Below are 24,947 nucleotides of genomic sequence, written 5' to 3' on the forward strand. Positions count from 1 at the left end.
TGCCTGCGATTCCTTGAAGCTTTGCAGCAGGCGATGCTGGTGTCTGAGGGACACGGCGCTCACCCCGCGCCCTGCTCCAAGCAACCTCCAAGAGTCACCTGCCTCAGGCCCTGTGCTGCAGGCCGCCACTTGTGAGGACAACCAAGCAGCTGAGCCTGAAGAGCAACACCTATGCTCTCCCTGACCCGCAGCAGCCCTTATTTCTTCCATTTCTCACCCAAAACCCCCGCCCAGCGCCCACAGGGGGCTGCCCCTCACTGCTGGGACACCCCCAGCCGGCAGCAGCGCGCCGCGCTGGAGGCCACCAGAAGTTTCCAGCCGGGCAGCTCGGCCGCCTCCCTCCCTCTCCTCCTCCTCTTCGCCTCCGTCCCCTCCCCTTTCCCCTCCTCCGCCGGCCGGCGGCGATTTCCAGACACTTCCAGCCCCGTTCCCCCGCCCGCCCCCCGCCCCGCGGCGGATAAAGCGGCGGGGCCGCCGCTCCCCGCCCGGCACTCGGCGCATGGCCCCGCCGCACCATGAGCGCCGCCGCCGCTCACTCCCCGCTGCTCCAAAGCGAGGGCGGCTCCGAGCCGCTGCCCCCCGGCTGGGAGATCAAGGTGGACCCCCAGACCGGCTGGCCTTTCTTCGTGGACCACAACAGCCGCACCACCACCTGGAACGACCCCCGCCGCCGGGGGGAGGCGGCCAAGGTAGGGCGGGGGGCGCAGGGGTAGGGGCAGGGGCAGGGGAAGGGGAAGGGGTCGGGGTCGGGCTGGGGGGGTCCCCGCAGGGCGCTGCGCTGAGGGCAGGCGCTGCCTCTCGGCTCCGGCGCACTGCAGGGCCTTTTTTGTGCATTAAATCACCCCAGACCTCGGCCCTGTAGGGTTTGTTGAAAGTTGGTCAAGTCCCAGCGTTTGTTGTGTGTTTATTTGTTTTTAATTATTTTTTTTTTTGGCTGCGATGGAGAGCGTTTGAGAGCAGCCCGAGCTGGGCTTGTCAAGATCTTCATTCCTTTTTTTTTTTTTTTTTCTTTTTTCCCTTTTTCCTTTTGGCTATAAGCTGTCCCAGTCACTCCGCTCTCTGCTTCACTTTTGTCAGCCAGTGTGCTCGGGGAAAATCCCATCCGAGTCCAAATATGTCCATGGCTGAGGGGAGCGGGGCTGGGATCCACCGGGGCCCTCAGGCGCGGCTTTTTCCAGCCAAACTCCGACTTTTCGGAAGTGAAGAGCCGCCTGCCCTGCGCTAGCGCCTTCCTAAGGCGATGACTAGACAGAAAGTGCTGGAAACTTGAGCCGCGGGAGAAGTTGCCAGCCTGGTGGAAAACCAATTCCCGTGGGCTTCTCTCGCGTTTCTCCGCCGGCGACGTCGCTTTCGCCCGAGCTGGCAGCCTGGCAGCAGCTCCTGCCACCACACAGAGCGGGTTGTGGTGACACACAGCAGCCCAGCACCCTTTGGCCGTCCTCACCACCTAAAATGTCGCCTGTCACCGCTGTCAGGACGAGGCCCTGCTGTGCCCAGGAGCTGGCTGCTGCCTGGATGTGGTGTGTGGAGCCCGAGGAGCTGGCAGCAAAGGGCTTTGATCATCGTGACATGGCTCATGGCTGGGTTAATACCGACAGCAGCACTTGCTTTGGTGTTTTGGGCAAGGAGAAGCTTGAGGCTGCTTGGTGTGGGGGGAAAAGTGCTGCCTGGGCTGCCGTGTTAAAAATAAGTCTCCCCCCACATCGTATTGTGTGTCAGACATCTCACAGGCAGCCTTCGGAAGACACCCGGTAACTTCAAAACGTGTCTTCAACATGATTATTACAACTTGATTTTTTTCCCCCTGTAGCCATGTATAAAACACGAGGATCAAAGCACTGAAGAAATAAAAGAACGTAATATTTGTTAAAACACTAATTGCCCGTTTTATGAGCGCAGACTTAAAAGAAATGAAGGGGCTGTGGTTTTCCAGCATCCTGCAGCGAGAATGCAGCCAGGTAACTTGGTGCAGCTGCATTCACGAGGTGCTCTTTGGAATTGAGGAAGTGAGTCGTAATGGGCGAAATACATCCCTTATCCCATTTTCATCTGAATTATGAACTCCATAGTTCTAGTAATAATGCAGAAATCTTAGGAAGACTTAACTTGATGATGTGAGTAGTGAGACTGGCGTAAGGAAAAGTGCTTTAACTCCTTTTTGGAGCTGCTGTCTTACTGGTGTAACGAAGTACCTACTAACACTGGCTGTTAGCGCCATAAAAATAATAAATAGCATGTTTTTTACAACCTTAAAGCATTCTTGAGCAGAAAAGCATGCTATTTACTCAAAGGCTTTTGTTATGGAAATGGCACTTGAAACTAGCCCATTTAGGAGAAAAGTCACTTCTAAGCTGCATTTGATAATTGTACGAAAACAGGATTTGAAGTGCTCTAATGGATCAGTGCTCTGTTTGAGTGGGTGCCTGAAAGAAAACAAATTTTCAGCCCTATCTGATGTAAAATCTGTGGTAATGAAAAGTGCCTGCTCTCCTGCCAACTTGCAAGGGTTATTACAGAGAAAGTTGCACCTGCTTTTGAACTGGTTTTGTGGCATACACTTTTTTTTTCCAAACAGCAAAATCTGTTATTGCTCGCTATAAGCAGGGATTGGTATGCTTTGGGACTGTTCAGAGGGAGGGAAATGCTTCCAGAGGTGGTAATAGAAAATTGTTGCAACTTCTGGTGATAGAAGTAGTGGGTAATGGTGATGTGGTAAGGCTGTTTGTTACAGCCTAGAGTTAAGTGTCTGCTTGAATTAATGAATGGCCTCTGAACTCTTCAGTTCCTCTCAGTACCAGTTTATTTCATGAGTAGGGATACTAAGCAAAAGAATCTCACAATCAGACCCAAAGGAAGTATTTCTCTTCCTAAATAATATTTTCTTAGCTAAATGGTGCCAAAGAAGACGGATTAACCAGTGACTCTGAATTTTACATCCAGTGGTGGTTTTTAAAAGCATTTGATTCTTTTTTTAACCTGGATAAGGATAAAATTACAGATGCAGACCCAAAGTATTAGTAGCTTTTTCAGTTTCCTATTTCTTAGTGTACCTTAAATGAGAATTTAGGAGGTTTAAGAGTGATCAGAGAATTGCAAAAGCTGACTTGATGTGTCAGACCATGTCTTTTCAAGGATGATGATGCAGAGACAAACTGGTGCATCGCTTTCATTAGTGAAACAAGTGTGGTCTTGATCCCCTTTATGATGGTCCTTAAACCTTTACAAGCTGTTTCTCCTTACTCTCTCTGCTGAATAGTCATCCCCTTTTTAAGGAGACCTAGGTACAGAAATGAGTTATCGCCCTGCAGGTGAGCAATGAATGGAGCACAGGTCTAAGCTAACTGAGCTTTTTTTAGCTGAGTGATCCAGCTGAGGCAGCATTAATGACAGTGCCATCTTTAACTAATCATTGATCCTGGTCTCCTTACGTACTCTTAGGTTTGACGTGTGTAACTATGCTGACTGCAGTAACTGTACCAGATATATAATCGGGTAAAACAAGAAATGGCTCTCAAAATTTTAACCCTTGACAGAACCTTTTTAAATGGAGCTGGATTTTAGCTTTACATCTAAGTACGTAGCTTCCATATATTGAGATTCAGGTGGCGTTCTTTCATTTTTCTTGTTGAGTTTGGCCTCTTATTTACCCACACAAAGGTTGTGTGTCTTTGTGCGGATTTATCCCAGCCATTTGCATGAAATCACTGCAGTGTCAGGTTGGACTGGGGAGGCCTTACTGAGAAAGAACAGCAAATCTCTTACTGTACTCCCGTGGGAAATAGGCCATGACTTTGCAGATGACTGCAAAACATTTACTACCCAAACCTCTTGGTAGACTAATGATTTTCTTTCCAGTGTATAATCAATTAATAGCAAGTCATCTTAAAGGTACAATCAATATCACGAAGTGTGTGCATATGCATATTTCTTCTACTAGCAGTGCCACTGTTTCTCCTATAATTTCTTTGTGAGGATTATTGATTTTTGTATGTTTGTCTCTTTTTTTCCTGTGCTAACTTATGCTGACCTCCAGCAGCATACTTTCCTTGAGGCTGTCTCATGTTAAATTGTTTACTTGGTGTTCCCCAAAGTGTTGATCAAAGGAGACTGTTTAAAGAAGAAAACATAGCAAGGCTTGTATAAATATGTATCAATGCCCCTTCCGTATGATGTTCCCACATGCAGTAAACCCAATGGGAAATGCTGTGACTAAAAATAGACCAAAGGAATTGACTGTGCTGAGCTGCACTGAAGGCACTGATGGTGATCGATAGCTCACTAACGCCGTAGGTTTGAGCCTGGCTGGCTGGAAGAGCTTTTATGTCTGGGAACGGTTATAAAAGTGGTGTATTTATTGGCTGCAAGTGGCTGTATGGGCCTAAACAAAGCAGGGGAAAGGCATCTTAATCTATTACTGATGGCTGCTGTAGTGTTCGTGGAACAGCTCCCTACCGCGAAGTTCCTGTCCTCGCCCTTGCTGTTAATTCATGACTGTTGCATCTCTTTTCTCTCTGCTTCCCCAAATAAGTCTTAAGTCACTCAATTCCCATCTCTTTAGCAGCGCACTTATTTTGAGTGCTGACTTCTCATGTTCAAGTTGACTAAAAAATTCCTGGTAGACCAAATTAGAAATTGCATTGAAATTTCAGTAGAGCTTCTCTGAACCTCTGCATCTTTTGCAGTGGTTCACATTAGGGGAAGGGAACATCAGAAAAGTAACATTTTAACTCTGTTTTACCCGTAGTGTCTTTTTATTTATTTATATAATATTACTTATGCAGATAGGCATTCTGTTACAGTCAAGTTTACAGTTTACTCCTTCCTTAATAAATTAGTTACCAGGTTAGAAATGTATATATAAAATGTACAATATTGAGAACTTGGATAATTATCAGCAGGAGACTTCTGGAGGGTTGTGTGCTGGCTTTGTCCAAGCTCCCTGAAGCTGCTTTCTGTGGCTATTTTAAACCTGGCTTGATAGAACATGGTAAACAGGGAAATAACTTACAGAGATAACAATTAAATAAAAATGAGGGGTGGGTCAGATCAGAAATAAGGACAAAGAACTGAAATTAAACTAGAATAACATGGCAGTGTTTGGGCTACCATGCAAGAGGAAAAGTAGGAAAGACCTTAATTCCTGGTTCTGCTCAGGTCCCAGCACGGCGAGCCTTTTATCTAAAGGAGAGAGGAAGAATGCTTGTGCCAGTGTTCTTAGCTAGGATTCATTATTTTTACCACCTATAACGTCTACGCAGGCATGACTTTTCCATAACCACATGGCAAAAATAGAATTGTTCGCACTTGAACCATGATAAGGCAGATAACAATCCAATATGCTCTGGGGTATACAGACAGGATCACTCTCTAGGTAAGCGCTGTCTCCACCTCTTTCTGCGGCAGATATGCCTCTCCTTGTGCCAAGCTAAATAGAAATCTTTAACAGAAGAAACAGCTTGTTCACAAATTACACTAAATTACAGATGAAAAATGCATCTTCATGTACTTTGCAGAAGCTGTTTTAAACCTTTTTATCTCCTTTGTTTTAGAAGCAGGAAAATGAGACGCGGGGTGGTGAAGCAACTTGCTGACGTCACCCAGTAGGTCAGGTAGCACAAAAACATATTTTTATGGCTGATAGCAAAGCCTTATTTGATAAATAGGGTGCAGCCTACTTATCAAAAAGCAAGTGCTTTTATAGCGTTGGAAAATTGCTGCTCAATGAAGTGAAGCCTGAAAACTGCTGTGTGCCACGTGACATCCAGATGAAAATGCAGGCCCTTGCTATAACCTATGAAACTCCTGACTCTTCAGTTAACTAATTATTTTTTTATGGGGCACTGTTTTGCTGCTTCTTGAGGCTTCTACTTCCTTCTGTGTTCCAAACTCTGGCTGACAGCAGGAAAGCGATAGCTTGGCCACCTGCTCCTTAGGTAAGCAGGCAGCGAGCAGAAATTGGGAAACAGGCAACGTCATGCTCGTGGGCCTGGATGAGGACCTGCCTGTTAGGCTTTCAGAGGGCTTTCCCTCAAACCTGTGCGTGGAAGCTGTCAGGATGGGTGACACCAGCTGTCTGAGAGCTCCTTGCAGCACTCTCTGCTCTCTCAGGACATGTTGAGGTTGGCCCCTGTGCATGGGCCAGCTTCCACTTGCAGGCATGAAGGTGAAACATCTTTCCTGCCACGCCACGATGGCATTGTAGCCTGAGGAGGAGTCATCTTTGTGATCAAAAAAGAGCAGTTGCAGCTCCTGAAACAAGATAGATCTCTCTCAAAGATAGCCAACAGGTTTGCTCCAGTAAGGCTGTTGGCTCCGAAAGGCTTGGGTTTAGATTTCTCCTTCGATTTTTACTAGTGATTGTTTGTTTCTAATGACACCATTGTGTCCCATCAGTTAGAGCATGCATTAATGTAATACCTGTATAATACAGCACGATAATTACAAGAGAGAACAAAAGGCCTATTTGCCTACACAGGTGTATGTTGTGAAATAAAAGGCAGCATTCAGCAAATAAAACATCAAAAGCAGCTCAGTGTATAAATAAGTTGTATGATGTGACTGACACGAAGGTCTACTGAGACAGCTCATGAGGCTAAGCTTATTCATGGTTGCCTTCAGTCATTAGCTAATGATATCTTGCTCAAATGCCTGTGTGCTCAGTGTATTTATTTGAGCACAAATTGTGAGTAAAAGAATGAGAATGCAAAAGCCTTCGGTGCCTGAAACAGCAGCGGGAAGTTACGGGTCAGCGCCGAGAGCAAATCGCTCTCCACTGTGCCACGTGGGTAATTCCCCAAGAAGTCCTAATGAGAGAAAGCTTGGTTGTTATATTTCAGTCACTTCAGTTGCCCTTGTGTTCTGAAAGAACATGATGGCACTACTCCCAGCTTTTGGAAAATACAGGATCTGGGCTTAAAATCACAGGGCGTGTGCTGTCAAGTCAGAATTTGTCAGGTGCTGGCATTTTCTCAGTCATTGGAGAAAATGGGGTACTTTTATCTGCTTGATACTCTTTAAAGCAGCAGCTTAAAAGTTCAGAACCATACAGAAGTCAGGAGACCATCTTGCTTACAGAAAGACACTTTATCAGTTGGTAATATTCGTAAAACTCATGTTCCTTTGCTGGATAATATTTACAAAACAAGTATAACTTAAATATTTGTACTGTTGCTCTGCAACAGGTATGGTGATGCTATGTGTATGTATGCTTTGGAAAACTGGCTTTACTGTACTGCAGATGATATCTGTACAGTTTAAGGAAAATGCTACTGTGTGATGGTAGCAAAATCACTTAATTACTTTCTGCAGAGCATTCTGGTGCAAGAGGAATTAAAAATGTATTTTACCAGCAGTTTCAAAAGAGAGACTCCAAGCTTGATACGACCTTTCAAGTAACCTGGTTTGTGTGCAGAATATCGACGAGCTTCCTGACGTTGGCACGGCCACCTGGATGACTTCATGGTGGTTTGCTAACATAAGCGGAGAGGGACGCTGCAGGTTTCTGTGACTCTGTAATAAGACTTGGTCAGTCCTTGGAGCACGCTGGGCATTAGGTCACTGTCCGTGCGGATGGGCAGTACAGCTGTGCAGGGAGCTTGGTGGCAAGGCTATCTCTCCTGTGCTTTTCCCCGGTGGCACAGTGTCAGAGCTCGCTTAATCTGTGAGCAAGTTTGAGGATTTTTTAGCTTCGTTCCTGGCCGTGCCCTTCTCATGGGAAGCCAAGTGTAGGATGTGGGGGTATGAAGCGTTTTTTCCAGTTGCACAACTCGTGCTGGCCGCACCTCCCCGTGCTGTGGTGATGACCTCAGGACAGAACCGCCTGTCCCCTTCCCACGAGGTAGGATTGCTCTGGAGCCTCCCGAGCTCATCTTCTCCATGCCTTGGCCCACACGGAGCAGCTCCTGCAACGGCGCAGTGCAGCTGAGTTCCTGGGACTCTCTGAGCCACCTGAGGCGTAGGCTGGGGCTGGTGAAAACTTCTGGGCTTCTTGGGGGTGTTCTTGGCATTTCTGTGCTTCCTCCTTTCTCTGGGGATTCTATCTGTTAAATAGGATGAGAGTTTGTGATCACTGCCTGGAGTCCTGTAGGGTTCTGCTGGTTATGGGACCTTCCTCAATGCGCTGTTGCTTATAATTACTCCATTTCATTACTCCTCCTTTCCTTGGGTGAGGGAAAGAGGAATTATTTTTAATGCAGTAACAGGACTTGAGTTCCTGCTGGTTGTATTTAACCAAGAAAGAAGGATGGTGGACAAAGATTTCTAAAGCAAAAAATAAAGAAATTTCAATTGGTGATATCTTCTATGGTGATCTGCATTCGGTGTGAGCTCCTGGGCTGCTTCAGATAATGTGCTTGTGAACTTAACAAGCAAAAGCCATCTTTTTGAGAGGGCGAGTAGAAACCAAAAATGGAAGTTTTGGCTCTCTGAGCTGGCTGTGCAGTGAAATTTGGGAACTGAAGCGTTCAGAGGGGATCCACAAACACCTCGTCCCCAGCGCTGCAAGGAGTCCTCCAGGGCCTGGTCCCGCTCCCTCACGCTGTGCCCAGACACACCCGAGTTTCTCCTGAGCTCTTCCCCAACCTGTTTGTCAGGGTTGGAAACTGGCTCTCCTGCACAAAACAACTTTCCTCCTTATTTTTTGAGGGGCTGGAAGCATATGTGGGCATATCAGGAGCTGTGTGCCCGTCATTAAGAGTGAGCCCGGCCCTCTTGGAGCCCCCTCAGCCGCTTGCGCCAAGGCCTCGTCAGCCCCATCCCCGTGTCCCAGCGCTGTTCCCCGTGCAGGACGTTTCACCAGTTCTGTGTGCTCCTGGATGTGTGAAACCAGGCGGAGAAAGGGAGCAGGAAAGGAGGAGGAATGTGGAGAATGTGGTGATACGAACTGGCTAACATCAGCAGCCCTGTGTGGAGTTAGGCGTTAATTACGTGCTGAGGAGAACAGCGTGGATCGGGGAGAGGGGTGGTGAGGAAAGCGCCTTTCCCCTGTCTGATCTGCCTGCCGCAGAGCTACGGTGCTGGGAGAGAGGGCAAAGCTCTGTTTGTTCCTGAATTATGGACTGCTCCCATCTTACTATTGATACGTGACAGAAAACCCCTCAGAAACAGGGTGGGAAAAGCCTGGAACCAGCTCAAAGCTGACTTTCCACAGGAGCATAGGCTGCTGTAAGAATAAATGAGGAATTACAAGGGTATAGTTTACACTGTGGTTCTTAAAGGGGGGACAGTGAAACCTGCCAAAAAATTTGCTTCAGACATAAACTGAAGAGTTTCAAAAAGCAGTCCAACCTGGTTTTTCTTCAGTTTAGGGCTGCTCGCTTTTACTTCACCTGCTTTGAAGCTGCAGAGGCAGATCTGTCAGGCTGCTGAAATGGTTCACAGCAAGGGCAGCCTGAAGGGGCTGGAAATGGAGATAAGGGGGGCCAGGCTCCTAGGAGGAGCCTCGTGGAGGCTGGGGCAGCGATACACTGAGAGTGCTGAAGCCTTGACAGGGATTTATGGCTTAGCACAGCTCCAGAAGCCCGAAGGGCTCGTCTCCAAACGGAGCAGCTCAAAACGCCGCAACCCCTTCTCTTGTTAGGGCACGGGCGGGTGTTGCTGTGGGGTCTGGCAGCGCTCGGTGTGAGCACAGCCCCTTTTTATAGCAGCTAGGGGCTTCACTGGTCAAGCAGAACGGGCAATCGGTTATCGGCCCTTGGGGTCCTGAGGCCCCAGGACCTTTGGCTCTCGGCAGCTTCCCGGCGGAGTGAGCTGAAAATGAGTCATCTGCCGCGATGCCGCGCTGGGCATGAGCTCATCCCGTGCTGCGGCTGGAAACGCCAACCACCTCGCTTCTCCCGGCGAACTTTCTAGGCCTGCCTCTCCTCTGCCTTCTCCAGGGCTTCTCCTTTGCTTGTGGAGGGGTTTGAATCAGCCAAAGGGAGTGCTCGTGGCTTTAAACTTCTTCCTTTCTGTACTTGTTATCTTTTATTATTTACCTAAGTCAATAAAATAGCATTTATTCTCTGTTTTCACTCCTTACAGAATTTGTCAGAAATCCTTTTTAAAGGGACACTGTACAAGAGAAGAAAGTCAAAATCCTACTGTTAAAGTAGTTCTTAATGAATCAGTACACTAATGTGTACAGAAGCTGCATAAACGAAATATTTTTGCTGTTCAAACACCTCTTTAAAAATAGGGTTCCTAACACTTGCACCATATGTCCCCTTATTAAATTCTCCTCTTACTGAATAATGACATTACCCTCTGAATGACAGAGGTGCTTGTTACATGATCTGACTTAGAGATACATCTGGAACTTGGCCCTAGCGGGGCCTCAAAATAGAATGACCGGTGCAGGAAGAACTTACTAGAGGACTTGTGAGGGATCTTGGTACAAACCACTTCCACCCTTGCCAGGGCTTTGACATTGTCCAGTGAGCGCACTTGGGCAACGCAGGGGCTTATTTTATGTTGCTTTGCAGCATTTTCCTCCTTATTTTGCTGTCCCGCCTTCCCCTTTCCTTTACTAAGTACTGAAGTGGATCCTCTCTTAGCTGCAAGTGAATGTAGTCTTCTGAATGACGCCATACCAACAGATATTGCTCTTCTGATAAGATTAGGCTTCCTTGGAAGCTTCTTTCTTGTCTTACCTGTAGCACTGGGTGAGAGCTGCTATAAGGAAACAGCTCTGGTGTCCTACAAGCACCTATGTAAATGAGCGAGGCACCACTGAGGCAGCCGGGCTGGTGGCTGTAAGCAGGTAAGGCAGGCTGAAGGAGAAACCTGCTGTAAGGTGGCAGGGCTTCTAAAACCTGAGCCGGTGCTGCCAGGAGTGGGGGAGAACAAACCCATCGTTGTGCAGGCTGCTCAGCTCCCTCATACCTGCAGAAAGTGCTGGGATGGGTCCGAGAGCGATCGAACTTGTCATGCCGAGCTGTGCTGCTTTGTCTTATGTGATGTATCGAGCTGAGCTAGCAGTGAATGCTCTGTGATGTTTTTAACTTCTAGGATGGCCAGTCATCGGCAAACGGTCCGTCTCGCGATAGCCCCAAGCAGCTGCCGGCGCGAGAAGGCAATGTGGTGTACCCCAAGCTCCGGGCTGGCTACATCCCCATCCCAGTCATCCACGAGGGCATCGACGGCAGGCAGCAGCACCCCTGCTTCTACACTCAGCAGCCTGGCGCCCAGCGATTCAAGACAGAGGCTGTGCCCACCGCGGCGCAGGCGCAGACACCGCTAAGGGGGGCCTACGCCGGCCCCGAGTCCCCTCCGAGGGGACCGGCCGAGGCTTCTCAGGCAGATAAACAATGTGGACAGACAACGGCAGCTGCAGCAGCCCAAGCTCCGGCCACACACGGACCTGAGGTAACTTGTCAGTACTGCTAGGGTGTGTTTGCAGAGGTCTTTGCAGCATGTATGACCTGAATGTCACACGGGTAGTTTATCCCTCAGAAAGCCAAACCTGCCACAGGATTACATTTTCCCAATACTTCCCGGGTATTAAAATGCAGAAGTGCACAGTCATTTCGGCGTAAGGATTCAACATTTTTCTGGCGTCGCCAGCTTTTGTTCTCAAGTGATTTCTGCAGAAACGAGTGTATGTAAATGGCCTCTGAAAAAAGAGCCTCCGAGTGGTGCAGGTCCTCCTGCAGCAGATGAGGATTGTTTTACAGCTTGTAGCAGGTACCCCGCACTGGGAACACAGGCAGGTCTCTTGTGTTCTGCACAGTGAGGAGCTGTGAGGTGAGCTAAGACACAAATACAAGGGGACAGTTAACTAGCAGTTGAGGCCATTTCAGAAATTGCCCTGTTCTGCTTTCCAGCTTTATTGAGTGTGTAGACTTACACACTTTACAGCTTTAAAAGTGAATGTTGAAATATTTCTGTCCTTCAATTGTATGTTGAAATGCTCTCAAACCACAAACTCCTTTAAAAAGAGAGTCACCCTGCTTGCTTTGCATTTCAGAAAGTAGGATTTCGGTTGGCCTGTTCTCTAATTAGCAGAATCAGGATTCATGTAACATACTGAAATATTCGCTTCACTTCTATTCAAAGTAAGAGGAGCAGAAAGTTCAGCCTTTATCAATCTGAAAACATCAATTTGGCATGTCAGCAGTGGCAGCTTTTCCTCTAAAACCTGTTTTGAGTCTGAACAACATAATTAAAATTCTCTTAGTAGCTTTCCCAGCAGTCTCCACTATTGATGCCTTGCCCATGCAGTACCAGGACAAGAGGCTCGGTTTTTCCTTCTCTCAACACCGTACAGCTGGGACTGTGCTTTGTGTTACATGCAGAATTACTTCAGGAACAACCTGTCTGCTGTGCCTTGTGTGCTCAGACAACTGCTGAGGAGCAGAGAACTCGCTGTCACAAACTTAGGTGGCACGGGCACTAACTGAGCAGAGCCTGTGACCTTGCTTTTAAATCCCACGTTGACAAGGCTGCCAGTAGTGCCAGTGATCTGTACAACAATAAAGCAGCATTTATTTATTTCAGGTTCCTGCTTTGTAGGCAGCTGCGCAGTTCACCAGCACCAAAAGAGGTCTCGTTCCCCATCCTCTCCTGCCTTGCCTGCCCTTCTCTTGCTTCCAGCTGCGTTGTCCTGTGCTCTCCTCTGTGCCACTTCCAGTCTTACCTGGCCTTTCACTGAGCTGTGTAACAAACATGTCAGGAAATCTTTTTTTTTCCTCATTCTTCATGACTTAAAGTGGTCAGAGAATAGTCTGATAGATGCTGGAGCTGGTGCGAAGTAGGTGATGGACTTGCATAGCAGGAGGGAGAGAGCTGTGAGCAAATGAACTGCCTTTCCCCAAATTCTGTAGACCCATAACCTGAAACACGCTAGCAGAGGAATTCTGCAGCATTACAAGTGCTCGCTCCTGCTAGCAGCAGGTCTAAGCTAGCGCAGCTATCACCCCTGGTGCCAAGGGGGCTAGCATGTTGGAAGGTCTTGGGGAGCATTAGCCACATGTGCATTGCCAAAGCCTGCTACCAAAGCACATGCTTAAAAAATAAATCTGTTAGCGTGATCAGGATCAGAAGTGTAAACTTTGTGCGCCTCTATTAGTGGTTTGTTTTTGTCTGCAGCATATAATTTGTTTGCTTAACTTCAGTTTGCCTCAAATTTAACAGGTTTAGACAGGAACAGCCATGTAAAAGCAGCAAACATTCTGACTGAGCATCCACTCCCTGCTTATTTGAGGGCTGGGAATGCTGTAGCTCAGGTTTCTACTTGTTATTATGATGCTCTCTCACAACTGTGGTTTGTCTAGCGAGGCAAAGAAAGAGGCCAAGGAAGTGGATCCTTTGCATGCCGGAAACACTAGTTCAGATTTCCACAACCATCTCCTTCTCGCTTTGGAAATGAAAAATACTACAAGCCAAAATGGTTAAAACTTAATAATGGATTTTGTTTTCGTGGCAGCCTCAGTCTCCTGGAGCTCCTGATTCTCCAACGGTTTCCTCTCAGTCGTCTGGCAGATCCAACGCAGGAAGCCATCAGCTTCCTCGTGGTTATATTTCAATTCCTGTGATCCACGAAAATATCCAAAGGCAACCATCGCAAGTCTACCATCAGGCCCAGAAGACACACTACCCTGCCCAGCAGAGCGAATACCAAGCCCACCAGCCAGTGTTTCACAAAATTCAACCAGATGACAGGGAGCCTAAGCCAACACGAGCGCAGTCTCCCTTCAGAGTGTCTCAGAGAGGCTCATCAAGCCGTGAAAGCTCACCTGCCAGAGTTACCACCCAGATACAGTCCCCAGCTCCCATCAGAGTACAGACAGTTGTAGACAGACCCCAGGTATGTAGAGTGGGGAAGGTTCTTACCTGCCACTTACCTTGGTTAGCCATACTGGGCTGGAACTGAAAAATGGGCTCGTGCCAACAGGTACATGGTGGCACAGAAAGCATTCTCTGTCTCTTAAACACACACAGATCCTGAGATAATGTTGGCAGCAAGCTGCCTTTCAACCTATCAGGATTCTGAAGTCTGATCACTAAAATATGTTAAGCAAATCACTTTTAACACAGTTTGTTTTTCTTCTCGTCAGAGTATAATTTGGTGTAATTATTCTGAGGTCATTGATACCGCATGATGTTTGTGAAAGCAAATCAGGTCCATGAGATTTGTGGCAGCTATGTAAATACACCTCATTAATGTCTCAGAACCACTGAGGAGAGCATCAGATACACAGAGTAATTTCCTTATGGAGAAAGAGGATCATCAAAATCTAGCCTTGAAGCTTTTTATTCTTCCTACATGAGGCATCCTCTTGCTCATAGATAAATATCCTGGAACAATTTTCTAACTTCCTCAGAGCAGAGAAGTCCTACCTTTGTAATGACTCTTTAAATAATGTAGGACTAGGCTCGTACTTGATTGCTCTGTGTGTATGCTACCCTGGCATTTCAAAATCTCAAACAAACCTTCGCCTGTCTAATGAGCTAATAAATTTCACAGTAAGTATGACTGCCCTTCCTCTTCCCTAGTTATGCCACTAAGTGCCAATATCTGGCATCCTGTATTGCATGTAATAACACTTGGGGCTCTCAATTCAGAGATCTTAAAAATGGATATTTAGACTTTAAAAGTGCTACTTGTTTTATTTTGTTGAAACTGATGTTACAGGACTCCTGTAGGCTGTTCAGCTTTACCCAAATATATACCAGCAGTACTTCATACTCAAAACAAACAAACAAAAAAATCAGACTGTTTAAGGCAGAAACTACACACCTCTCCTATTTCAGGAATATTCTATTTATAAATAGTCTCCATAACACCAAGGAAGGACTAAATCTTGATTCAAATAGTAAATACAGATAACTTCCTGAGAAGGACGAGTTGTAAATCTCCTTTTCTGGAATAATGCTTGATGCCAGTTCTCAAGAGTCAAGAATTCTTCAACACAAAATTACCTTTTACTTGGAATATGACAGCTGAGTGTACAACACCCAACAATCCTTATTTCTTCTCTTCAGAGATTTCACATTGAAAATGACAGGAGTGGAATTAGTTTAGGATTTTTGAAAAATTAGGACAAAACAACAAACTTCATTAGCGGCATACAAATTAAAAATGTTAAGTTTATTTCTAGGATTGAGAATATAAGCTCCCCAACTGAATTACTTGTTTAGTAGGCAAATAGTAACACTGTCAGTGTGGGCCATTTACTTATGTGGCTTAAACATAAATGTAGATATTTTACTTCCCCTATCTAAACCCATGAGAGAGATCTACTGCCTTTCCAAAAAAAAAAACCTTTTGTGTGCATGCGTCATGAAGGAGGTGGCAGATCAAGGCAAACACACATCTCGTGAATTCCAATTTTCCAATAAGATTTCAAAATTCTTATCAATTTTAAGAGATTTCTAATTTGATGACTGACTTGTTATATCAGTAATAATCCCAAGGATTGTCTCTAGTAGCTATGGTGTAATGAGATTTGGACGCAGAAGTTACTTTGTCAATACTCTAATATCTTAAACAGGAATGGGATGAGAGTAGCCCAAAAGGTGATTAAAACCCAGCAAAGTACTGCTAGCTTTTCAAGAAATACTAGCTCGTAGTTGCTGACACACTAAGGATAAAATGCTGATGCTGAAGTCAGCTGCAGAAATCCTACTGACTTCAGAAAGGCTGGGGCTTTGCTCTAATGTCCTATCTTACAAAACTGCTTGTAGGGATAATTTTAATGAGTTGGTGGGTCAAAATTTAATGTTTTTGGTATTAGTACTCGCCATAATAGCTTAAAAACAGTAACTGTGAACTCTGCTGAAGAGGGCTTTTTGTGCTTTAGAATGCTGAAATACAGCAGCAAATGGGAGAGCAATCATTTGGAGTGTGCTGAAATTGCCTTTCTGGAAGTACTGAAAATGGGTTGTTAAGTAAAATTTGGTTTAAATTCATCACCAGGCATCAGGGAAAGTAACTAAAATTCACTGCTAATTGAGGATAGCAAGAGCAGTGCAGAACAAGACTTCTGTTGGGCTCAAAGGCCACGTGGCTCTGTTTAAGTCCCCACAGTGTGGACGGTGCTTTATGGAGCAGAAGGGGAGGTTCACAGCTTGCTTGTACCTGCCACAGCTGAGGGTTGGATGGGCAAAGCTGTTGGTTGTCACAGAAAGAGGAGAAGGGAAACTTTCCTCTCTCTGTTCCTTCTGCTCGTTCCTATTTCCTAGCTTTTTCACTCGCCTTGTTCTTACTCTGCCATTGCGAAGTGAGAGGAGCCAGGGCCACCCTAAAAGTTAAGGGAACAGGGAAAAGGAGCTTGGGTGCACCTTTGCCTAATGCTTGGCAACAACCTATAATGAATGCATTTTCCATTTTTAAGTGCTGAGGCTTTTTTTTTTTTTAAAGGACCTGATAGCTTCTGTGGGTATTCCAATTTAAAACAGTTAGGCCTGGATTTCAGAAGAAAAGATACTGATATCTTCTGACAATTGAGGTGTTTTTCTAGGAGATTTCAAAGGAGGTACCCACAGTTAGGAATCTTTCCTAAAAAATAAAATAATTTTTAAAATCTTTGACTTTTTGTCAATTTTGTTACTTTTTAAATGGAATAAGGAACATGGTTTATTTTGTTTCAACACAAACTTGTCTTCCTCACCAGGTTTCTCAGCAGCAAGTCCCACCTCAAGAGCCACCAAGACCATCTCCACCACCTGAAATCAAAACAGAAACCAAAGCAGTCCCACCACCCGAACCCGAGGTGCCTTCATCATATATCCCAATTCAGGTCACCCACCAAGAACCAGATTCGAAAGTACCACCCCAGAAGCCTCCCGTTGTGGCAGAGAAAGCTGATAAAAAGGTTCCCTGCCCGGCTAAGGTTGTTCCCCCCCAAGAAAGGCCTGCTCCCGAAGAAACTGCACCACCGAAGACAATGGAAACAGGAGAACCTCAAAAGCATCCTGGTGTTTTGAAAGTGGAGGCAATTCTGGAGAAAGTACAAATGCTTGAGCAGGCGGTCGACTCCTTTGAAGGCAAGAAAACTGACAAAAAGTACTTGATGATTGAAGAGTATTTGACCAAAGAGTTGCTAGCCCTAGACTCAGTGGACCCCGAGGGTCGTGCGGATGTGCGCCAGGCCAGGAGAGATGGTGTAAGGAAGGTCCAGAACATTTTGGAAAGACTTGAACAGAAAGCAGAAGATGTCCCAGAACCAGTTCAAATTGATGGACTTCAACCTACCTTGCCAGAGCCTAAACCCCCACAGGAAATCATGGAAATTGAACCTGTGGTAGTCAAGAGCAAGGGAGATACCAGTAATAAAGATGGTAAAGAGCAAACCGAAATGGAAAGGCATCCGCCCGAAACGAAGGAAGAAGTGTTTACCAATCTGGCCACCACGACAAACACACCTAATAATCCAACGGAACCCTAGTCACCTGCTGAAATTAAAAACAAAATCTCTCAAGACTTTATAACTTAAAAGTGTGTTTAAGTGAATTTTAAGTTGCATGCATTTCCAGAGCTCTTTTCAACTGGTTTTTAATCAACATAGCAGCTTGGGACACAGTAAACACTTTGTGGGGGAAGGAGGGAGCTAGAAAGAAAGTAATGCATTTATCCTTTATTCTTACACTATGTAAAAGACATGTCTCAAAAATAAACCCTGTAAATTACTCTCTTAGATCAGCTGAGTTGGGGGGGGGAGGAGGGGAACAAAAAAAGGAATGACTTCAGGGTTAATGTTGATGCATGTTGGTTAGGGTGTATTCTTCTGCAGGTGATTTTTGTAAAATCAGGGGCCTGCATTGTCAGAATACCACAGAATACCAGTCCTTCTATAAGTGTAGCCACTCTAACAGTAATGTTTTTATTTTTCATGTTCACAGTTGGGCACTTTAATGATGGATAGAAAGTGTGTAAGAAACTGTAGGGATATTTATGTGTGCAGGACTTCAATGCTTTATTTTAAGAGGGAAATAAAATACTATAGAAGCCTAATTTAGTCTTGTGATTTTATGAGCTGGAAATGTAAGAGCAGCAATCGGTTTCAAATACTCTTCTAAACATACATATTTCTTCTGGTACACCATTGTAGCTGAAGTCAGACAGCTGCTTTCTCATCAAGACCAAAATCTGCCTTTTTCCATTCACTTGCTTCCTTTTAATTTCATTGTTATATCACATATGTGGATCGAGGAAAGAATTTGGCTTAGCTTTTGTTTTGTTTTTAATCTCATGTTCCTGAGAATCAGAAGTCAACAGAAATTTGCTGGTGCCTTACAGAAACTTTAGAACATCTTAACTTGTTACAGAAACTCATTAGCCTTTTTGTAACCACTACTGCTGCTGAAGTTGCAGCCAAACACGCTTTGTTTTGCAGAGCGCTTTGAACACTGTGCATTAATTTCCAGCTAGAGACACTTCGTATTCATAGCACAATTAAGAAGCAATCCTCTCATTTCACAAACACTTGAAGCATTACGTCGGGGTTGGTCTAAGTGATGAGCAAGATACAGTTAAGCAAGGAATAAAACATACTTCAGGTTACGTCCGTGTAAAATGAAAGCAGCAAACTCAGACCAGTGTGGAGTGGTTGCAAGCAAGAAAGGAGCCTTAACCGAACTCTTCAAAAATTACTCTGGGCTTTTGTTTGTAAAACGAACAAATCTTTTTTCACACAATAGCTCACGTTTACAGCATATGAGGAAAACTTTAGATGTTTAAGGCAATTGATTATTTAGGAAATCATACTCTGAATCATGGGATTAGACTGGAAATTGGGTTTGAACCCATCAGAAATGCTGGTTTTAAGAGGCAGGAGCGGTAATTTAAAATTGTTGCTCTTTATCAGAAGAATATAGAATCAAATTACAATACAATCAGTGTTCTTAAATAACAAATGCACTGTGAGCTGCCTGCTTAGTTGTAGGTAGAAGGTTGATGCTTCTTTTAGTTTCATTTTGATAGTCAACAACACCATGTAAAAATACACAATGTCTTGTAACCATTTGGCTACCCTAGCTTCTGGAGCAGCATTGTAGGCATTCCAGCAGAAGAGGTGTGAAAGTTCATCCGCCTGCATAATTCTTGTATGAACTCACTTCAGCGACACATTCCTCCAGCAGGATTACATTTCAGCTGAGGACACACGTCTCTGACATCATGTAACAAAAATACTTAAATCAAAGAAAATCAGCTGTAGCTTGTCCCACCGAAGCTCCAAGCAAGGCCTGGGGGAGGCACAGGGCTGCGTGAGGCTGCATCTCCTCCTGGCTTCCCTTAGGAGCCCACTGAGGTAATTCAGATCAAACCCACCTCATTAGCTGAGGTGGCAATGCAGAAATTCAGATTACAGTCATAAAAACGTACTATTTACAGGAAGTTAAACAGGTGCCATCCTTTTAAAAGATGTATGTCACCCGCTGCTAATGGAGCCTGATTCATGGGAGACTATTCACGTTGCTCACAGCAGGCGGAGTCAAATTTAATTACAGCTTTTTTTTTTTTTTACTTTTTTTTTTTTTTTTTTAAAGGAGCAATGCTAGGGCTACATTCTGCTCAGCAGTTCTTTTAAGAGATGGTTTTTAAAGTCAGTGATACAGTGGCAGGGCTAGGTACCGCTCGGAAGCAGGAAAGGTTTCCCGATCTGTCCTAATAAGGGAAAGTGCATCTGGAGCTGCCTGGCTGGAGGAGCGCTGCTCTGAGTCATAGGCTCGCTTTGTTTCTTCTGTTGCTCAAGACTAAACTGCACCCAGCCCAGCGTGTACGTCCTGTACATCAGCAGGGCTACGAGTCCTGCACACAGGCTGGGCCGGAGGAGAAGGGAAGGAGGAGGCAGGAGCCTGCGGCTTCCCTGCGCTGGCAGCGACGGGGCGGTGAGCTGGCAGAGAGCAGAAGGCTCCTTCCCTGACTTGAATTTCTGCTCGCTGGTCAAGGCGTTGACCTCGAGTGACTGGCTGTGAAATCTTGGCTTTGAAACCCAGCTAGAAAGTAATCAAGTTTTTAGTATGAATAAGAATGACATGGCCTGCCACTGCTGCACAGTCAGAATCAGCTGGATTGGAAGAGACCTCCGAGATCACCCAGTCCAGCCTCTGACCGAACACCAACCAGCCCTCCACTAAACCACATCGCTGAGCTTCCAGCAACCAGCAAATGGACACATAGGCTGCTCAAATACACATGCTGCACTTGCAGTAGCCCTTTTCATAAATGAAAATGACCCAAAGACTTTCAATAACAAAAAATGAAGTGGCCTGTTACTCGCTTTGATTCATTTGAAGCACTTAATTTATTCACTAAGCAAATAATCCCAAAGCCAGGGAAAGATACAGCCTCAACTCATTTAAAAGTAGCAAGAGGGACACGAGAAGCCTGTACGCAGAATCACAGTAAAAGCTTGGGCTATTTTCTGATTGCACTATCTTGTCCAGCTAGTGATATTTTAAATGCCAGTAGTGGCCTGTTCTCTATATTTAAACTACCCCAGCAGCGAGGCATTGTGTTTCCTATAAATATAGCATTTTGCCTATTTACACATGGCCAAATCATCCCGCAGCCCGCGGCAGGAGCAGCAGACACTCACATTGCCCCGGGAGCACCCCAAGGCAGAGCCGGGGCACCCCTGGGAGCCAGGCGCCGACTTTCCCCCCGTGGGAGGTGCAAGCCCCTTATCCGGGCTGTGTCTTATTCCAGCTTCAGGCACAGCTCTGCCTGCAGATGAGCTGGGGAGGGAAGGAACGAGGCAAACAGTAACCAACTCGGCAGGAAAACAACACAGCACGGTTTATAGAGGCAGGTTTATAGAGGCAGGTTTTTCCCCTGTGCTCTAGCAGCAGCGTAAGCCAGCCCAGGAAAGCACATCGGGCTCAGCATCCTCAGAGAGGGTATTGCAGGGGGTCAGGATTTACTTTTTAAAATTATGGCTGGACTAATAAAAAGCTCCTGGTGGCTGGCATACAGCTGCTGCAGAGGATGAATGTTGGCCTAAGTTTACTTACAAGAAGATTTTAATCTGCAAGGTGTTTCATCTCTCTCCTTAGATGTGCAAATATCAATCTTTACAAATACTCAGGTAACCAAATAAAGGCACCGCTGCACCACGAATTTTTGAGACATACACAGACATCTCATGGCAAATGGGCCCAGATTAAAGGACTAATTTTGGGCACTGACTTCTGTGCTTTCCGGTCCTGTTGTGTCTGAGTAATGAAATGTTGGTGTCTAACGAAACTAAAATCCAAATCGTCAGCTGTAAACATTTGATATTGGATCAACCTTTGGGTCTGTTACAAAAGCTAGCATTGAGCAATAATGTTTTTGAACTCTTAGGTGAAAAGGTTTTTAGAAGAAGCTAACTTGAGCTCAGGCAGGCTGTAGAAAACAGATAAGCCTTATGGTAATTATTAAAAATATGATTCCTTAGGGCTTTAAAATAAAAATTGAGATTCAAAATCCAAATTTTTGTTTCTTTGGACATAGTACTGTCATTAATGACATTTCAACAGAATAATTTTAGCATCAATAAAATTATTTTATTGGCACTTTTGCCCTCTAATTATATGAGGAGAAAAAGCATCTCGTAATGGTAGGGAAGATCCGAATGAACTAATCTGTTTCAACAGCTTATCTCAAGACAAATCATTTGCTTAAAGATCAACGTGTGACACTGGGACACGTTAGCCTTGCTGCACAAAGAATGACCCTTTCCTACTGGGTAATTTGGACTTCCTAGCTCCACACAAACAGCACATTCATAGTATTGTCCGTGGTGTCAGTCCACACTCCCCTGAACCACCATGTGAATGCGGACGGGCTGTCCACGCTTTGTAACACTAGATACAAATGTAATCGAACGCCAGCCAGTGGCATCCAAAGCAAGAGTTATTTTCAGATGGGCAACAAGCTGGTTACAAAGCAGTGGAACATGTACCAATTCTCTGTCAAATACCCTTCCAGAATTTATAAATAGGCAACTTTAAAAACTAGAGGGTAGGAATTAGAGGGTAGCTCGGTTATTGCCCACCAGAATTTCCACTTCTACCTCTGCAAGTTGGGAATATCCACAAAAGGAAGGAAGAGGTCCTGCCTTCCCTATCTATGTACCCCCGAAGCAGCAAACTGCAGGGAAAGCAGAAGATTTCACGTTAAAATTTAAAAAAAAAGTGCATTTTCCATGCATATTTCCCCAAAGAAAGTCAAAGGGCACCCATCTGCAAAGAGAAGCTTCACATTTCCGAATTAAACACAGAGTATGGAGGCCCTCATCACCTGCCATCTGTACAAGGACCGTGCAGTATCTGCAACGTGTGCTCCACGAGCAGCACGGTTTGAACTTGTACGAACTGATAACATCATCGGAAGTCTTGGTAAAAAAGGCTTGAGACTGAACAGACATGAAAATAATAGCTGCTAATGTGAATTGGGACCTTTTCTAGGAAGTGAGGTAAGCGGGCAAGAAAATGTAATGAAATTTGAAGTGCCATTACTTGCATTACTACATCCAGCGGGCAGAGGATCTGTCTGCAGGGCTGCTCAAATTTTAAATCCATTTCAAATAAAGGTGTGTGTGTGTGTGTGTGGGGGGGGTATCTTAGTTTTAAAACAGAATAAATACACTGAATTTAGCAAAAACAAGGTATGGAAGTTTCCCTGGCCTTACTGTACTTCCTGTGGCACCTGCTTATGGCCAGAATAAGAAGTCTCCAGTCCCTCCTGCCTCCCCAGGCACACAGCTCAGAGCTTAAGATCTGTTAGTAAGAGCCATAACATTTAACCCAGTGGGAATTTTTTTAATTTTGTTTGAATAAAATTGGCATCAAAGCAAGAAAAACCTAAAGCAGTGTTGCTGAGCTGCCCAAAATATTGAGATTTTTACTTCCAAAGGATGGATGAAGTCGTAACACATATCCCAGTTGGACATTTCGGTAGGTGTCGGTGCTTACATGGTCCCCGGGATCATCCCTCAGTTTCCCAGTTTCTGATGAGCTCTTGTCTTATCTCTCATCCCTGCTCACCCCAATGGCCTTCCCAACTGCCATGAAACCTTTTTCTTTCTCTCAGCCCATTATCTCCTAGGAACGAGTGAGATACAGCAGACTCACGTGTGACGATTTCTCTTAAAACTTTAGCGAGCTTGGTCAAAAAAGGCGCTAGCTCAACTCCAAGTTTACATCTACATTTGAAGGCGATCTTGATCCTCAGCCATTAAATTCAACCCTTTATTAACATTTCTGCATGCCTACGCACCATGCCAACTCTGAGACAGAACGTGCCTGGGAGGTGGACGAAGATGAAAGTAACTGTAATTCAATCCAAACTGGGCTGCTCTCCATCCAAAATACCCAAATCAAGTGATTTACTCAAACTGTTGAATTTTGTGCTTTTGGGACATGCACACCAAAGCTCTACCAACTTTTAAAAGGCCTTAATTGAGTTATTCACTTTCATGTAGTTTTAAAGACGGGGCAAAGAAAGAAAAACTGGCAGCAACGAAAGACATCCTGACAAAGAACAAATCTTCTGCATCAGAGAGATTTTATCACTCTTAGCAGTAGTTACTTTAATCTGTGAATAAAAGTGTGAGGATTGAAAATGAACTGTATGGATCCATCAGATTAGGCTGAACAAAGGCTATAAGGTAGGGAGGGTTGTGTAACGATAACATAAACAAATATTGGTGCCTAGGAACAGCAGGCACAGGCACATTAAAATATTTAAGGTACCTTAAATATTAACTGCCTAGCAACAAGTCCCTGATTACTTCACAGAAAATATGCACTACCTGGGAAAGCAGAAATCATGGCAATCATTATTATTATCCTTGTGTTTCTTTTTTACAGTAACAATTAGACACATCACTATCATTGCATAACACAATTGCATAGGGAACCCCTGCCTTAAATAGTTGATGCTTGACTACACTCAGAAACTATATATGACTGGGAAATGACAGGTAGGACACGTGTTATATGGAGCAGAGAAACTGGCTCTCTGCACCTCTGGCTTCGGGTTCATCCTCTGCCTCTGATTTGCACTACAACTGTCCTAACTCACCCAAGTCCAACTCATTTTTTGATGCAGCTGTGCAACGGGCAAACGTAGTCTGAAGCTTGGTGCATGGCACTGACAAAAGAAGCGGTGCAGGCTGTGACCTTCCCTCTGTTTCGTTCACGTCGCTGCAGGTGCTGTGTGCTCCTCTCGCAGCCGCCTGCAGTGCATCCACAGAGGAGCTCGGTGCTGCTGAGCCTTCCCGTGCCAGCCTCGGAGCCCAAAGGCAGAATTTCCTCCTGCAGCCCTTGTAAAACAGCTGAAAGGACTGTGATGGAAAATGGTTTCCAGTAATACTTAAACAAACTTTCTAATCTCGCATGTGCTCATTACAGCAGTGAGTAAACATGTTGGCAGGATGCTCACACGCTGCGGTGGCAGGCTCGGGTAGATGCCTACATTCCTGTGATTTTTTTAAAGCTCGTAAAAGGTGTCAGGTTAATGCAGGTTTGGGGCTGTTGGAAGCCTCGGGTTCCTGCAGACCTAGCTGTAAGAGACAACTCTGAGGTATCCAGGATTTTAACAGACAGGGTGCTTTCAGATTTGGGTTCCAGATGCAGTTTTATAGAACCTTACTTGCACATGGCTCACTTGAAGCTTCACATAAAACCAATGCCCATTTCCAGTTTGGGATCTAAACGAAGACAGTAATCCCCTGGCAGAGGGGTGAGAGTTTGGTTTACAAATTGTAAACCAAAAAGAGAGCCATTAACTCTTTTCCATGTCTCTTTCCTCCCTAAGCCTATTCCCCAGCTTAACTCCCCTGACACTCCTAGTCCGTCAGCCTCTACCTGCCTCAAAAGACACACACACCTACAGGCTCCTGCATTTCTCTAGCAGCACGGCTGGGCTGAACACTAGCAGCAGCTCTTAATTTCCTGCAGGCTTGAATCTGAGCACAAACCTAACTGAGAGAAAGGAGGGTAAGTGAAAGGGCAGCAATGCTGAGCGACGCTGCAGTTTC

At 45.3% G+C, this 24,947-nt stretch overlaps 1 protein-coding gene across 2 annotated transcripts; it reads left to right on the forward strand.

Moving 5' to 3' along the window:
• Positions 1-401: 401 nt before the first annotated feature.
• On the forward strand, positions 402-17,932 carry BAG3 (BAG cochaperone 3). 2 transcript variants are annotated; one of them, XM_084526539.1, is made up of 4 exons: positions 433-689; positions 10,987-11,343; positions 13,403-13,783; positions 16,593-17,932. In XM_084526539.1, the coding sequence occupies exons 1-4, from the start codon at positions 516-518 to the stop codon at positions 17,364-17,366; spliced, it is 1,686 nt and encodes a 561-aa protein (XP_084382665.1). In that variant the 5' UTR covers positions 433-515; the 3' UTR covers positions 17,367-17,932. The 2 variants fall into 2 exon arrangements, with proteins under 2 accessions (XP_084382666.1, XP_084382665.1); XM_084526540.1 differs by lacking the exon at positions 13,403-13,783 and having other exon boundaries at positions 402-689.
• The last annotated feature ends 7,015 nt before the right edge of the window (positions 17,933-24,947 follow it).

Source organism: Aythya ferina, assembly GCF_964211825.1.
Source record: "Aythya ferina genome assembly, chromosome: 7".
NCBI classification, from domain to species: domain Eukaryota; kingdom Metazoa; phylum Chordata; class Aves; order Anseriformes; family Anatidae; genus Aythya; species Aythya ferina.

Excerpts from the sequence above, each read along its gene's own strand:
- BAG3 (XM_084526539.1), top strand. The coding sequence starts at position 516 with ATGAGCGCCGCCGCCGCTCACTCCCCGCTGCTCCAAAGCGAGGGCGGC. Across the intron at positions 11,344-13,402 it reads CGGCCACACACGGACCTGAG|CCTCAGTCTCCTGGAGCTCC; the intron begins GTAACTTGTCAG and ends TTTTCGTGGCAG. Across the intron at positions 13,784-16,592 it reads CAGTTGTAGACAGACCCCAG|GTTTCTCAGCAGCAAGTCCC; the intron begins GTATGTAGAGTG and ends CTTCCTCACCAG.